Source organism: Aquarana catesbeiana, linkage group LG07 (assembly GCF_042186555.1).
Source record: "Aquarana catesbeiana isolate 2022-GZ linkage group LG07, ASM4218655v1, whole genome shotgun sequence".
In the NCBI taxonomy this organism is placed as follows: domain Eukaryota; kingdom Metazoa; phylum Chordata; class Amphibia; order Anura; family Ranidae; genus Aquarana; species Aquarana catesbeiana.
The window spans coordinates 98,315,310-98,329,758 of record NC_133330.1 but is presented as its reverse complement, the minus strand read 5'-3'; the positions used below and the strand labels follow the sequence as shown (position 1 = coordinate 98,329,758).

Here is a 14,449-nt window from a genome sequence, read left to right as displayed (position 1 = left end):
TATGTTAATGACGAAGAAGCGTCTGAGTGAGAAGACCAACAACAGGCAGCAAGGCCACCCGCTGATTTAACCCCCAATCCGGCTCCGGACTCACAGTTCCGTGAGGATCTAAAACACATGCTGGCAACCGTAAGGAACAGTGCCTCTTCCCAGCCCCCGCAACAGTCTCGGTTACCAGAAGGGGCACCAGTGATGTATGTCGCTTTTACCCCATCACAAGCAGTGGCCTTAGTGACAAGTCTGCCTGACCCAGAGAAGCAGCCAATGTCCTTCTACCGCAGGATAGTGCAGATAAAAGAAATTTACTCAGCTGCCTGGAGAGACTTGATCAGCCTATGCTAAACCAAAGCAGGACATGTCTTTTGGCCGGTCATGCAGACGGCCTTCAATGATGCCTGCCTGACAAGTGCCACTTCCTACACCTCAGGCATGGAGTTCTGTGCACAACTCTAGGACTGGGCAAAGGAGAAATTGACGGATCAGACCACCACAATCCAAGATATTACCCAAGATAAAGGGGAGTCTGAAGAAGTATCATGCTTGACTCATACAGGCCTTTGATGATCTGAGTTTCTCCCACTATGAAAAGACACACACATTTCCTGCGTGGGAGTGGATGGGGTGCCCCGCTCCAGTCCACTTGCTGAGCCACTCCAAGTGGGGACATTTCCTGATTTGCTTCCTGATTCGTGGTGTCCTTTACATGTCCCTTGAATCTACTAGGAGCTGATGTGTTGTCCAGACTACAGGCCTCAATCATGTACACGCCTGAAGGGGGGATGAACACATGGAGCTGCCCACTTGACAAAGACTTTTATGAACTCTTATCAACAAGTGTTGCACCAAGAGTTACTCCACTGACCGACAACTTCTGCAGATCATGCATTATCTGCACCAAATGTAACCCAGGACGCACAGAAAAGGCAGAAGGAGAAGCACCTGGCAAAAGCCCTATACCCCATTCCAGAGGATGCAAATTGATCATTCTCAAGTGCCAAGAAGTGGCAGATTTGCATACGCCCTATTGGAAGTGGTCATGACTGCCAGGACCACAGGTAAGAAACTACTGAGTGTGATAGTATGTAGATTTGGGATCCCAGAGGTGATATTGAGAAATCAGGGCCCAGCCTTAACAGCAACCCTTACAAAAGAGATTTGGGCAGCACTGGGGGTTCAGTTGGCACTACACACCCCATACCACCCTCAAAGTACCGGGAAGGTAGAAAGGATGAATGGGACACTAAAAAACAGGATGTTAAAGATGGCCCAAGAGACTAACGTGAGTTGGCCAGACAGTTTGCCCATTGCCCTGTTCAGTGTCAGACACACCTCCCGGGGGGGAAACATGCCCTATCCCCTTATGAAATTTTGGTTGGTTCAGCTCCCAGACTTGGTTGTTACTTTCCACAACAGTTACAGTTGCAATCTGATGTGTTGACTAATTATGTAACCACTTTATCACGAGAATTAACCTGAATGCATGTCCAGGTGTTTTCTTCCATTCCAGATCCTGAATTAGATACAGGAACACACCAACTACTGTCTCGAGATCCTTGAGCCAAGATATGATGGTCCATTCCAAGTTTTGCTGACCACAGCCACCTCAATCAAGTTGGCCGGGAAGAACACCTGAATGCAAGCTTACCATTGCAGGGGGGGCGTGTTATCGGATGCTGCGTATCCTTTTTCTGTTTGATCTAAGGGGGGGGGGGGGTGCCCATCACAAAAAATTATAACATAATTACGTTTTAGCATATATCTTCAGGTACACATGTGACCACCTTTACCTTAGATTACCGTGACATAGTACCTTGTCCGTTTGACCCTTCATGGTAATGTCATTGGTACAGTGACATCCCTGACGGTAAGGATATATATGTGTGTATCACAGATGGTTACTGGGGACAGAGTTGTGGTTCCAGGGGGGGCCAGTGGGTTGGAACACAGGGCCAGACTGGGCGACCATAGAGTGCATTAGACAAGATGAACATAGAAAGCCCCTGATAAGCAGAATGACTTTGCGGAAAACAGGTATAAAACCAGGTCTAATCCCTTAATAATGTGTATTGGATTTGCGGAAATCTGAAAATCAGGACCAGATTAGAGGGAATCTGGACCGGTGAATGTGCTCTTGCAAAGGTCATTATGCCCCCCCCATATCCTAACCGAAGATACCCCTGATACATACACTGACCCAGCATGCAGTCAGAGGAGGAAGCGAGCAGCTCTCTCCGGAAGCTTTGTTCCTCATGGATACATAGATGCCATAGGGGTTCCAAGGGGGGTCCCTGATGAATTTAAAGCTAGGGACCAGGTAAAAGCTGGTTTTGAGTCTTTGATCCCCATAATAACTGTCAACAAGAATGTAGATTGGATTAACTACATATACTATAACCAACAGAGATTCGTGAATTACACTAAAGATGCCCTCCAGGGAATTGCTGACCAGTTAGACCCCACCTCCTACATGACATTCCAGAACCGGATGACCTTAGACATGGTGTTAGCTGAGAAAGGAGGTGTTTGTAAAAACATAGGAAAAACGGGAACCTGTTGTACATACATTCCTGATAATACAGGCCCAAATGGTAAGGTTACTCTAGCTATAAAGAAATTAGAAGATCTGTCACTGAAGTTGAAGAAGTACTCAGGTATCACAGACCCATGGGATCAATACTTTAGCTGGATGAGTGGGTGGCAGAAGGTGCTCGCCCAGATAGGGGTAACAGTATTAATAATCCTGGTTCTTTTAGCCCTGATTGTATGCTGTATTCTACCTTTCGTAAAAAAGTTAATGCGCAAGGCTGTAGACAATAGCACACATACATTTCTCCACCAAGAAGAAGAGGACCCCCTTATGATGGAAGATGACAAACCCTTCACTCCTCTACAGTCACTCCCTGTCCAAAATCTCACAATCCTATAGGGTTATAGGGATAGACAGCGCCTGACTGCACCTCTCCAGCTGTATCGAGGAGGGTAGTGAACAAGTTGTTGCCTAACTCTATATACAGCCTAAATGAGTTGCTGAGGAGAATGGGCCAGGCGAAGCAGGATCTTTAGTACCAGGGACAAAAAAGAGAAAATAGCCATTTTAAGGGGGACTGTGAAGGAATGTCATGTAGATGATAATAATAATCTGAAAATGTTTATTTTCTTATGTGCATACACATCTTTCTTCTTACTCATTATATAAGTATTACAGATTTGCTCTGTTTCTTTATCTTCTCAAAATGGCGGGTACACCCTACATCCCACACATCAGAAGAATGCGGAACTGAAGATAGAACCAGGGACAGCAAACCTCGACATGAAGATTCTCCATTTTCTTTTCTATCTTAACCAATGAGGTGTACCTATTAGACTAACATAGCAATGATGTATTTTTGTGTATAAAACATTAGCACCGCCTTGAATAAATTAGAAGTATAAGAAGTAATCGTGCTGAGCATGTCTCAGAGAGTTTACTTTTATATGCAAGCATATCCACACTTTCCAATTAGAGACTGCAGTAGATAACCTTGAGCTCGATTGAAGCTCTTAACCTTAACAGCGTGTGGGCTTTAATGCCAAGCAGCCGCATACATGCCGAGCTAAGTAAACACTTCACTATGCTGATAGCACGCTCCCTGCGCTCTCCCAGCACAGTAAAGAACGGGTACCGGAAAGCTCCCAATGCATACTTGTGGTAAGTAAAAGTGCCACCATACCTTAGGCATAAACAAGCAGTTAACTATTGCAGTATGGGGGCAGAGCTCAGCTTTATTAAAAGAGAAGTATGAGAATTGGGCTTTTTCCATAATCATACTTAGGTGGATCTGTCCCCCGGCACCTCTACACTGAGAATCGAGTGATGGAACATCGCCAATGGCTTGGTTCTCACAGCAGAGAGCTGCTGACTGTCAACAGCAGCTCTCCGTTCTGCTCCTACTCGCTCCCTGGAGCTCTGAGCTGTGGAGGGGCGGGGAGTAGAGGTCGACCGATATGGGTTTTTCTCTGGCCGATGCCAAAGCCGATATTTAGAAATCGCGGTGGCCGATGGCCGATATATGATGCCGATTTTTTTTGGGCCGATATATTAGGCCGATTTTTTTTTTTTTCCCTTCATCTCATAAAATCTAACATCTTTCACACTGGGGCGTTTTTCAGGCGCTTTTGGGCTAAAAATAGCGCCTGTAAAATGGCTCCCCTGCAGTCTCAGCGTGAAAGCTTTCACACTGAGGCGATGCGCTGGCAGGACGTTAAAAAAAGTCCTGCAAGCAGCATCTTTGGAGCGGCGTATACCGCTCCTCCACCACTCCCGCCCATTGAAATGAATGCGCACCGCTGCCGAAGCGCCTGCAAAGCGTTTCGGCAGCAGCGCTTCAGGGGCGCATTTAACCCCTTCTTCGGCCGCTAGCTGGGTTATAAGTGCCCCGCTAGCAGCAGAATAGCGCCACTAAAATGACGGTAAAGCGCCGCTAAAATTAACAGCATTTTATCGTCAACGCATGCCCGCACCAGTGTGAAAACAGCCTTAAGTAATAAGTGATACAGAAAATTTTTTATATTTAAACATTTATTAAACAAAACAAACCTCCAATCAGTTCACTTGTATGTATAATTTAGATTAAAAAAAAATAACCATATCTTAAATATTAAATACACAAAAACAGGTAATCAAAACTTTTGGATGAAAAAAAATGGGCTAACTTTACTGCTTTTTTTTTAAAATTTCATTAGTGTATTTTTTAAAAAAAAAATTGCGTTTGAAAGACCGCTGCGCAAATACCGCGTGACATAAAATATTGCAACAACTGCTATTTTATTCCCTAGGGTCTCTGCTAAAAAAAATATATATAATGTTTGGGGGTTCTAAGTGATTTTATAGCACAAAATACAGGATTTTTACTTGTAAGCAACAAGTGTCAGAAAAGATTTAGTCTTTAAATGGTTAAACTGAAAACTTCGGAGTTCAGTCTATTGATAAAAGAACCTGAAAGAGATACAATGTATCTTCTTATCAGACTTGGCAGGCTGCCCAGAGGAGGAGAGAAGAAAACTTCAGAAAACTTGCAATTGACTTCTATTACAGAAGTCATTTGCAAGTCCCGCTGAATCGGCTTTTTTTATCAGCACAATCGGCCGATGCCGATTAGGTAAAAAAAGCCAAATATCGGCCGATATATCGGTCGACCTCTAGCGGGGAGCGGCCGCCTCAGGCTCTTAGTGGCTCGCTGAGAGGCTGAGACGGGTGTCAGTCCAGGCACCTGGCAGATCCAGACTCCCACTGTCTGGACTGATTTCTGTGACGTCAGCAGAGAGCAAACTTCAGCCCGTTCTCTGCTGAAAATAGGTCACAGGCGTGCAAAGCGAATTGCACTGCTGTGATCCATAGGAGAAGCCCAGCTAAACAGGTTTTGGCTGGACTTCTCCTTTGATAATACAAATAACAACATAATGCTTTAGTAGCAAATATATTTATGTAGCCAATAATAATTTACTCAAGTTCCTGGCTTCCTGTAGAGATGTGAAACACCATCTTCCTCTTGAGGCTATAATCAAATGCTGTCAGGAACCCAGGCTCCTAAAGAGTATATAAGATGATAATTACCATATATGTCAATATTATTTATCATACAACTTTATCAAGTTTAATTTTAGTATCTTCTCATCTAGACTTCTGAAGCACAAGACTGCAATCTGTTGTAGTTGGGAGCAACAAGGAATACCAAGCTAGTAAACACTGTGCCATACACCGTTATATTTAATTCCTTGTTGCAGAGGTGATTTAACCACAATAAGGGTGCACTTATTTAATATTCTAGGAAGCATCATTGCAATACAGCTACAGCTATGAGGCTACAGTAATTCTGCATTTTTTACAGGGAATAATGGGTCCGCAGTAAAAAAAGTATTTTTTTAACCTGACTGTAAAATCCCTTTCTAATAGTTAATTGGGAGACACAGGAGGTCTTCTTCTACTGTTGGGTTATACTGCTGTCTACAGGAGGTTTGAACACTGGCAAACAGAAAAATTATAGGCCAGCCAGGACAACCCCTTTAACTCCCAGCATGCTTCAGTTATGTGGCAAGGCAGTACCAAGAACATAATTATAAACACAGTCAGGTGGGTCCCTCATGGGATGCCAAGAAAAGGATTTTACAGCAAGTATAAAAACTGTGTTTTATTTTTTGCCTATTGAAGGGAATAGGAAGTTTTGTACTTTCTGGACACCTAGAAGCAGTCTTCTGGGGTGGGCAACAGCAAACAAAACGCTAACAGGTCCACAAAAAAAACAATCAAACTGGACACTGTCTGCAGCTCAAAAAGCCACCTGAAGGACCTTGTTCCTGTACCTAGCATCCGACAAGGTTTGCACTCCTGCCTGGTAAAATAAACAGAATGTGTAAACGGAAGACCGGATGGCAACCTTGCAAATATGAAAACAGTAGCATGCTGAAGAGCCCAAAAGGCACTTGCATGTCTAGTGGAGTGTGCTTTGACAGGAAAGGGTGGCATCCGATCTTTAAGACCGCGAGCATGGATGATGGTCTGTCTGAGCCACAAGGAAATGGTTGAACAAGTACCTGCTTCACCTTAAAGGGGACCATCAGATATGACATCAATCTTTCAAAAGAAAGTGGTGACTGTAAGATAAACTCTCACAACCAGATCTACAGTACATCCAGGCAATGGAGGGAGATCTTCTGAGGAACTGGAGCCAGACAGAGGGCCAGAAGAACAATGTCATGATTGAGACGAAAGGCCAAAACTACCTTACGTAGGAAGGAAGTTCTGGACCTTAACACCAGTTTGTCCTTGTGCAAGAATGGCTAATGCAACCAGCATACACTAACCTTGCATAGGTTATGGCAACAAGAAACCCAATCTTATGAGAGTGGAAGAGGAAAATCCCCGATAAGTACATAGGGCATTTTTTGTAGAGTTGAAATAACATAACATTCACAGTCGGGGGAGCAAACAGAGGGAGCCACATGGGTAACACACTACACAAAGGTCTTGATCAAAGAATAAGGAGCCAGTGGTCTCTAGAACAAGACTGCAAGTGCAGAGACCTGATACTTGATGAGGGACATGTGCTTGTCCAAATCCATTGAGAATTTCTCAGAGTGAGAGCCTCTCACCCTGCACTAAGTGAAGTATGCTTACCACATATATCCTCGTGATAGACCCTATGAGAAGTAGACTTCCTAGCTTTAAATATTGCTGAAACTACCAATTCAGAAATGCTTCTCAGAACCTGGGCTTTAAGGTCATGGTAAATAAATCAGCAGAGTGGTAAGTAAATCAGCCCTCAAGACAGAAGATCCCAACCATCTTGAAAAGCCCACACAGCATCAGCTACAAGTGGTGTTAGGTACCACATTTGTCCTGGCCAGATTGGAGCTATGAGGTTGGAATACAACATCCGCCTAGGCGAGCCTGGAGTAATGAGGATTACCAGAATTCTCTCCATCCTGACCCTGTGAAGCAGACACAGAAGTAGTTTCAAGGGAGGAAAGGTGTAGATCAGGGTGCACTGATCCCATGGAGCCACCAGAACATTCCTTGCTTCCGCTAGTGCAGGCATGTCCAAAGTCCGGCCCACAGGCCAATTGCGGCCCGCTTTCCGATTTCAAACAGCCCCATGATGCCCCACTGGTAATTTGGCTATATATATATAATCTTTTGTGGCCCCCAATGAATCCCAGAGCGCCACGGGGGCCACAAAAGATACATACCCGTATATATATATGTGCCTCGGGGAGGACAGGGAGGGGGCGCGAAGAGCGCAGACAGAATACATACAGTGGGAATTTCCTGTTTACTTGGCGGCCTCTGTAATAGGAAGTCCCGTCTCCTTGGCTGCCATTGGATGACTGTTCTGTCTATCATAGGAGGCGGGTCTTTGTATAAAAGTGAAAACAGGAGATTCTCCTGTATGTAATCTGTTGGCGCTCGTCTTGCCCCCTCTCTGTCCCCTCCGAGGTTGCAGATGGGCATGGATCAGGCTGCACTGATGGCAATGATAAGGCTGCATTCATGCAATGATGAGGCTGCATTTGAGGCTGCATTCATGTCAATGGTGAGCCTGCATTCATGCAATGGTGAGGCTGCGTTCATGCAATGGTAAGGCTGCATTCATGCAATGGTGAAGCTGCATTCATGCAATTGTAAGACTGCATTCATGCAATGGTGAGGCTGCATTCATGCAACGGTGAGGCTGCATTCATGTCAGTGGTGAGGCTGCATTCATGTCAGTGGTGAGGCTGCATTCATGTCAGTGGTGAGGCTGCATTCATGTCAATGGTGAGGCTGCATTCATGTCAATGGTGAGGCTGCATTCATGTCAAAGGTGAGGCTGCATTCATGTCAAAGGTGAGGCTGCATTCATGTCAAAGGTGAGGCTGTATTTGAGGCTGCATTCATGGCAATGGTAATGCTGCATTTGAGGCTGCATTCATGGCAATGGTAAGGCTGCAATCATGGCAATGGTAGGGCTACATTCATGGGGATGGTGAGGCTGCATTTGAGGCTGCATTCATGGCAATGGTAAGGGTGCATTCATGGCAATGGTGAGGCTGCATTTGAGACTGCATTCATGGCAATGGCGAGGCTGCAATCATGGCAATGTTAGGCTGCAGGTGGGCACTTATTAGGCTGCATTGGTGGGCACTGACCCTTATTTTGCTTCACAGTTCTTTATTTAAAATTTAAGTTTTTTCCTTAAACCTCCCTCTTAAAGTGAAGGTGCGTGTTATACGCTGATAAATACGGTATATCCAAATAACACGCCCGAGCTCATCCTTAGTCCTGAGCGGCGCTCGGGGATTCGCTGGGGGCCACAAAAGAGATATATATATAATATCTATCTCCAAATAACATGTCTGAGCTCATCTCTTCACCACACACAGCCACAAAGGCAAGAGAATTCTTGTTGGGCAGTGTATTAGTGCTCGGACCTGAATTTTAATGCTTCAAAGCATGTCAGGCAAAATGGTTGGCCCTCACGCATGTTCACTTCATCAAATCTGACCCTCTTTGAAAAAAGTTTGGTCACCCCTGCGCTAGTGGATTCTTGTACCTGGAAACAAACCTGCTCAGTTTGCTGTTGAACCTAGAGACCAGGAGCTCCATATCTTGAGTTCCCCCTGTGACACAGGTCCTGGAACACCAGTATAGGAACCATTGGCCTGTAGTCAGATGCTGCTGACTGAAGAAGTCTGCCTGCCTATTCTCCATACCTAGGGTGCAGATGGCAGACATGACTAGAACATGAAGATCTGCACAGAACTGGATTGAGTTTACCTCTCTTGCTACAGGGAGACATTTGGTTCCTCCCTGATAGTTAATATACAGCACTAACCTTGTCTGATCAGATGACCCTACACCTGGGAGGTCAAGTGTTGCAGGAGTAACCAAATTGCTCCATGTTCAAGAATGTTGATCAGAAGATGATATTCCTCTGACATCCACATACCTGCACTGACAAGGTGGCATCCAACATAAGGACCTTCCACAAGACCAGAAGGAACTACTTTCCCATCTCTCGAGCAGGATCTATGAGCCATTAAGTCATGGAAAATCTGGTCCTCAATGCCAGATGAATCGTCTGTTATACTGACTTGTCTCGTGATGACAGGATGTTGTGTTGTAAGGGTCTGGGGTAGAACCAGGCAAATAGGACTGCCTTGAAGGAATCTACCATCAGCCCCAGGACTTTAATGCAGAAGCAAAGAGTTTGGCAAATCCTGGAGTGAAAAGTTCAAATTTAGGGCAGAGAATTTAAAGTATTAAACCCAAAAGCAGACATTTATTATATTGCAGCTTACCAATTCTTAGATGTGTTGGCTGCATTTGTTTTCTTTTTTAGTCTTTCTTTCTTCTATTTGCATCTAGTGATCTGGCCAGCAAGTCTGTTTCTCAAAAGAACAAGCTCTCTTGTAGATTTATTAATTACAGGGATGGCACAAACACTGGCAGGGGTACTTACAATGACCAGCTTTTATATATTTATGTAAAATTGTATTTATCCCAAAAGAAGAAAAACTGTTTACTGTAGCTACATATAAAGTGTTAGCTGGAGTTTAGATTCAATTTGTTAGTGTATTTAAATCTGCTAGTACATATAACACTCTCCTCCCTGACTGGCAATGCTGCTTTCCAAGGGTGCCCCCTGTGCTCCTTCATCCAGAATGGGAACACTATAATACAGGAGGTGTGTTAGTGGCCTGATCACCATGCAAAAACAGAGGGAAAAAACCTAAAAAAAAAAAAGAACAAATAAAACTACCACATCTAATGATTGCTAAGCTGAAATATATTACATTTTTGGTGTTGGGTTTAATACTGATTTAATGTTTCTTCAGAAAGAAAAACTATGGTTTGAGCTGTGTCTAGGACTAGATCCAGATATTTCAAACAATGATTCCAAAGTTGATTTCTAAAGGTTAAGGATCAGCCACAACCTATGCAAGGTCTAGATGGTCAGGGCTACGTTGTCCAACAATACCTGTGCTGACTGTTCCCTCAGCAGGAGGTCATCTAGATATCCCAAAATAGGATTGCCCAAAAAGTGAAGAAAGTCTAGCCTGAATATTGGCTGCGGCCAACACCTTGGTAAACACCCGAAGTGCAATAGATAGGCCGAATGGGAGGTCCCATAGAAAAGTGTAGAGATCACTGAAGTGCTGGAAAAGTGAGGACATGCAAATATGTATACTTGATGTCCACAGAGGCCAGGAAGACTCCCTGATGAAGGGAGGCTATATAAAAGCCCTGGGGGATCCCATGCAAAATTGGGACCAACTGAAGACATTTATGGCCTTGAGATCTAAGATGAGTCTGATGCCACCTTTGTTTGGGATCTGTAAACAGGTTTGAGTAGAACTGCTGGAACTGTTCTGCCGCAAGGACTGCCATATTGACCCCCTACTGCTGACTGCTTGGGCTGCATGGAGATCTACTAATCTGTTCGATGACACAGGCAAAATGGGATTAATGGGATCTAGGAGCAACTCTAATTTATAGCCCCTGGAATCCACCTCTGCACCCAAGCATCTGAGATGCAGGCTGTCCAAGTGTCTGCGAAGACAGATGTCCCTCTACTTTGGAAAGTGGAGTTGCACCCTTGTGCTGAAGAAGACTTATTTTAGGGTTTGAGGAACTTAGAATTCCAAGATGTGCAGGTGGACTGGATGGCAGACTTGGGATTTGGACTTGCAGTCTGAGGGCATAGAAACAATGTAAGGGCATTTCTTGGACTCTGACAAGGGGTTAGTCTTCCCAGACTGAGCCCTAGACTTCTTTTGCTGAAGAAAACGAGTACTCTTGAAACTGGAGGCATCCTAATGAGGGCATCTAGGGAAGCCTGAAAAAGGCGTTGTCCCTTGAAGGCCATGTGGAGTAAGTGCATTTTCTATGCATGCTCCACAGCTGAACTCATTAGTCAATAAGCCTTTCTTATTTTGACTGACAGGAGATTCATACAGGAGATGAGGCAGTAGACCAACAACTTGTCTATGCTGTAGCTCAAGGCTGGTGATCTGAGGGTTTTTTTTTTCATTCAACCTGATGGTTGAAGAAAAAAAAAAGTGAGTGTATACCATGCTTTAGACAGTCAATTAAAGTTTGAAAGATGAAGGTCACTGCCAAAGTTGTCATGCAAGACCTGACAAGGAAAACAGAGATCTAGATAGGGCCCCAAGCTGTTTGTTGGTGGAAACTTTGAAGATAGGAGCATCCTTCACTGAGATGGTGGATGATTTGTTAGGACAGGATACTGCCAGATGCACATTTTAACAAAAATAAATAACTAAATACACAATCCATAGAAGGTCCACTTTTTAACAAAATTCTCCTCAAATAGATAAAAGCCGCTTGGGAGGTAATAACATCCTGTCAGGATATATTCAGCAAAGAACAGCAGGATATATTCAGCCCCATAGACTGTGGAGAGTGGGTTTACTGGAAAAGTCCTGGCAGCCCTATCTCCATAAAGGAACCCAGGACAGGACAGCAATGGTAAAGGTTACAGGCTGCTCCCTAAGTTTTAAAGTTGTGTGTGTACCACATCAATAAACTAATAATCTCTTTCGGTTTTCGGTGGAATGAAACAGGGTGTTTTATGCAAGCAGTGGGCCTGTTTGAAGAATCATAAGTTGGGACCTGCTGAGAAAGAAAAAGAAAGTGCGGCACACGCAGCGAGCCGCAGAAAAAAAAAATGGGTGTGTTTTTTTGGGGGGCTGAATATTGGAAGCAGGGAAGCAGAGATCAGTAGTGAGTGACACAAAGTTCAGAGATAAGTAGGAAGTTATGCAGAATTTAGAGAACAGAAGAATGTGACACAGAGTTCAGAGATCAGTAGGAAGTGACGCAGAGCTCAGGGATCAGTAGTGATGCAGGGTTCACAGGTTAACAGTAAGTGATGCAGAGGTCAGGGATCAGTAGGAAGTGAGGCAGAGTTCAGATATCGCTAGGAAGTGATGCAGAGCTCAGATCAGTAGAAATTGACAGAGCTCAGTAGGAAGTGATACAGAGTTCAGTGAGAAGTAGGAAATGACACAGAGTTTAGACATCATTAGGAAGTGATGCAGAGATCAGTAGGAAGGGTTTCAGAGTTCAGTGTTCAGTAGAGAGATGCCAGCTGCATCTCTACAATGTAATCAGAGGGCGCTACTGAAGCGGCGGCTGGTTACTTGACAGTGGGCATCTGGAGAGGAAGGAATGTTTCAAATGATCCTCTCCCCCGGCACCTGATCTTCTCCACATCACAAGATCTAGATCTGCAGCAAAGATTCACATAGCAGCGTAGCGCTTGTGATGTGGAGGAGATCGGGCACTGGTGGGGAGGCAGGGGGAGAGAATCAGGTGAAACATTCTTTCCTCTCCAGATGACAGCTGTTAAGCAAGCAGCTAGCACCTCGGTAGCACCCGCTGGTTATATAGTATAGTTGTGACTAGCTGCTGTGGGGTTCGGATTCCCTGTGCTCCATCTCAAGCAGGTGGGGCTGAACTGTTATGTACAGCCCACTTCCTTGTCTAGACAAAAAAGACGGGGAGCTGGTGTCTCCCCATGTTGTGCAATGTGTGAGAGCACAGTAGGCCCCCAGTCCTACACACACATTGCACCCATGGATGAAACGCCACTGAAAACAGCCTCTGGGGGTAAAGACAGTTTGAGGGTAATGGCAGAAGACTGCAACTTCTCAGATGCACTGGAGTGAGAGCAATAATTCCAGACCCATTGTTCACAGTTAACTAAACTGATGACCTGTAGGGGCTTTTTAGAGCTTATTAAAAATATAAGGTATCTAATCTAAGGGTATCAAGTATAAAGCTTGAAGTTTTAGGTATCTATTTGCTCTGGGGTCTCTGCTTTCAGAAAATATATAATGTTTGGGGGTTTTATGTTCAGGTCCAAAATGAATTATCTACCTGTGTTCCAAAAACACAAAAACCTCTCTAGAAGACAAATTGTTAAATAATATTTTGCAAATGACCCAGTGTATCTTAAACTACCAGGGCCCCTTGTCTGCATGGGCCAGTTTGTGCAGGAGTTGGAACATGTTACTACAGATGAAATATGTAACATGTTCCAATGGTGAACAGCTGTTAACTATATGGGCCTTTTGTATAGTTTTTAGGTGGAATTAAAACCATGTTAATTTTGCAAAATCACTATTCAAAACAAATCATTTAGAAATTGCTATCAGTTGCCATCAGTTTGCAACTCACTATTAACTTATTTGCAGCTTCTTTGATCTTCTCCACTTTAGCCTCAGACAGACCTTTTATGTTACACAAGGCCTTTTTGGTGGTCATCTGAATACCTTTTACGGTGCATATCCCCACAGATTTTAACTTCTTAATGTCTGCTACATTCTATTGGATAAAAACAAGATGGTTATAAGTACTGTAGGATGATTAATATTATACTACTACATTTTCTGTATTTCTTTTTATTTTCATAAAAATTTGTATCTGAAGTGCTCTGAAGAAGATGGCCTGTAAACTCGAAACGCCTCAGCAGTAGTTTGATTCATGTGAGGACCCTGTGGGATTGATTTACTAAAACTGGAGAGTGTAAAATCTGGTGCAGCTCTGCATAGAAACCAATCAGGTTCCAGGGTTTTTTTGTCAACGCTTAACTGAACAAGCTGAAGTTAAAAGCTGATTGGCTACCATGCACAGCTGCACCAGATTCTGCGTGCACCAGTTTTAGTAAATCTCCACCTGTGTGTTCCAACTTTTGGATCATTATTCTGCTTCCTGGGTTTTGTACTACGCTTTTATACCGTGGCTCTTGTACGTATTTGTTTGTTTTTACATTAAAAAAAATGATGACAGTAATGCAATAGGCATTTGAGCCCTTTTATTTTGTTTATGTCAGACAGTGGTAGGTTTTTTACCTTAATGCAAGAGAGTGTGTTAAAGTGATACTAAACACAAGTGTTAATTGCCATT

The 14,449-nt window shown here is 43.9% G+C and overlaps 1 protein-coding gene across 1 annotated transcript in view; it reads right to left on the bottom strand.

The window, feature by feature from the left end:
* DMC1 (DNA meiotic recombinase 1) overlaps positions 1–14,449 on the bottom strand; it is a 375,853-nt gene that overhangs the window by 296,776 nt on the left and 64,628 nt on the right. Inside the window, exons 4-5 of the mRNA XM_073591924.1 lie at positions 13,721–13,867; positions 5,484–5,566 (exon numbers count right to left, since the gene is read on the bottom strand). Of these exons, the coding sequence (XP_073448025.1) occupies positions 5,484–5,566; positions 13,721–13,867 (230 nt within the window). The remainder of the gene's footprint in view (positions 1–5,483; positions 5,567–13,720; positions 13,868–14,449) is intronic.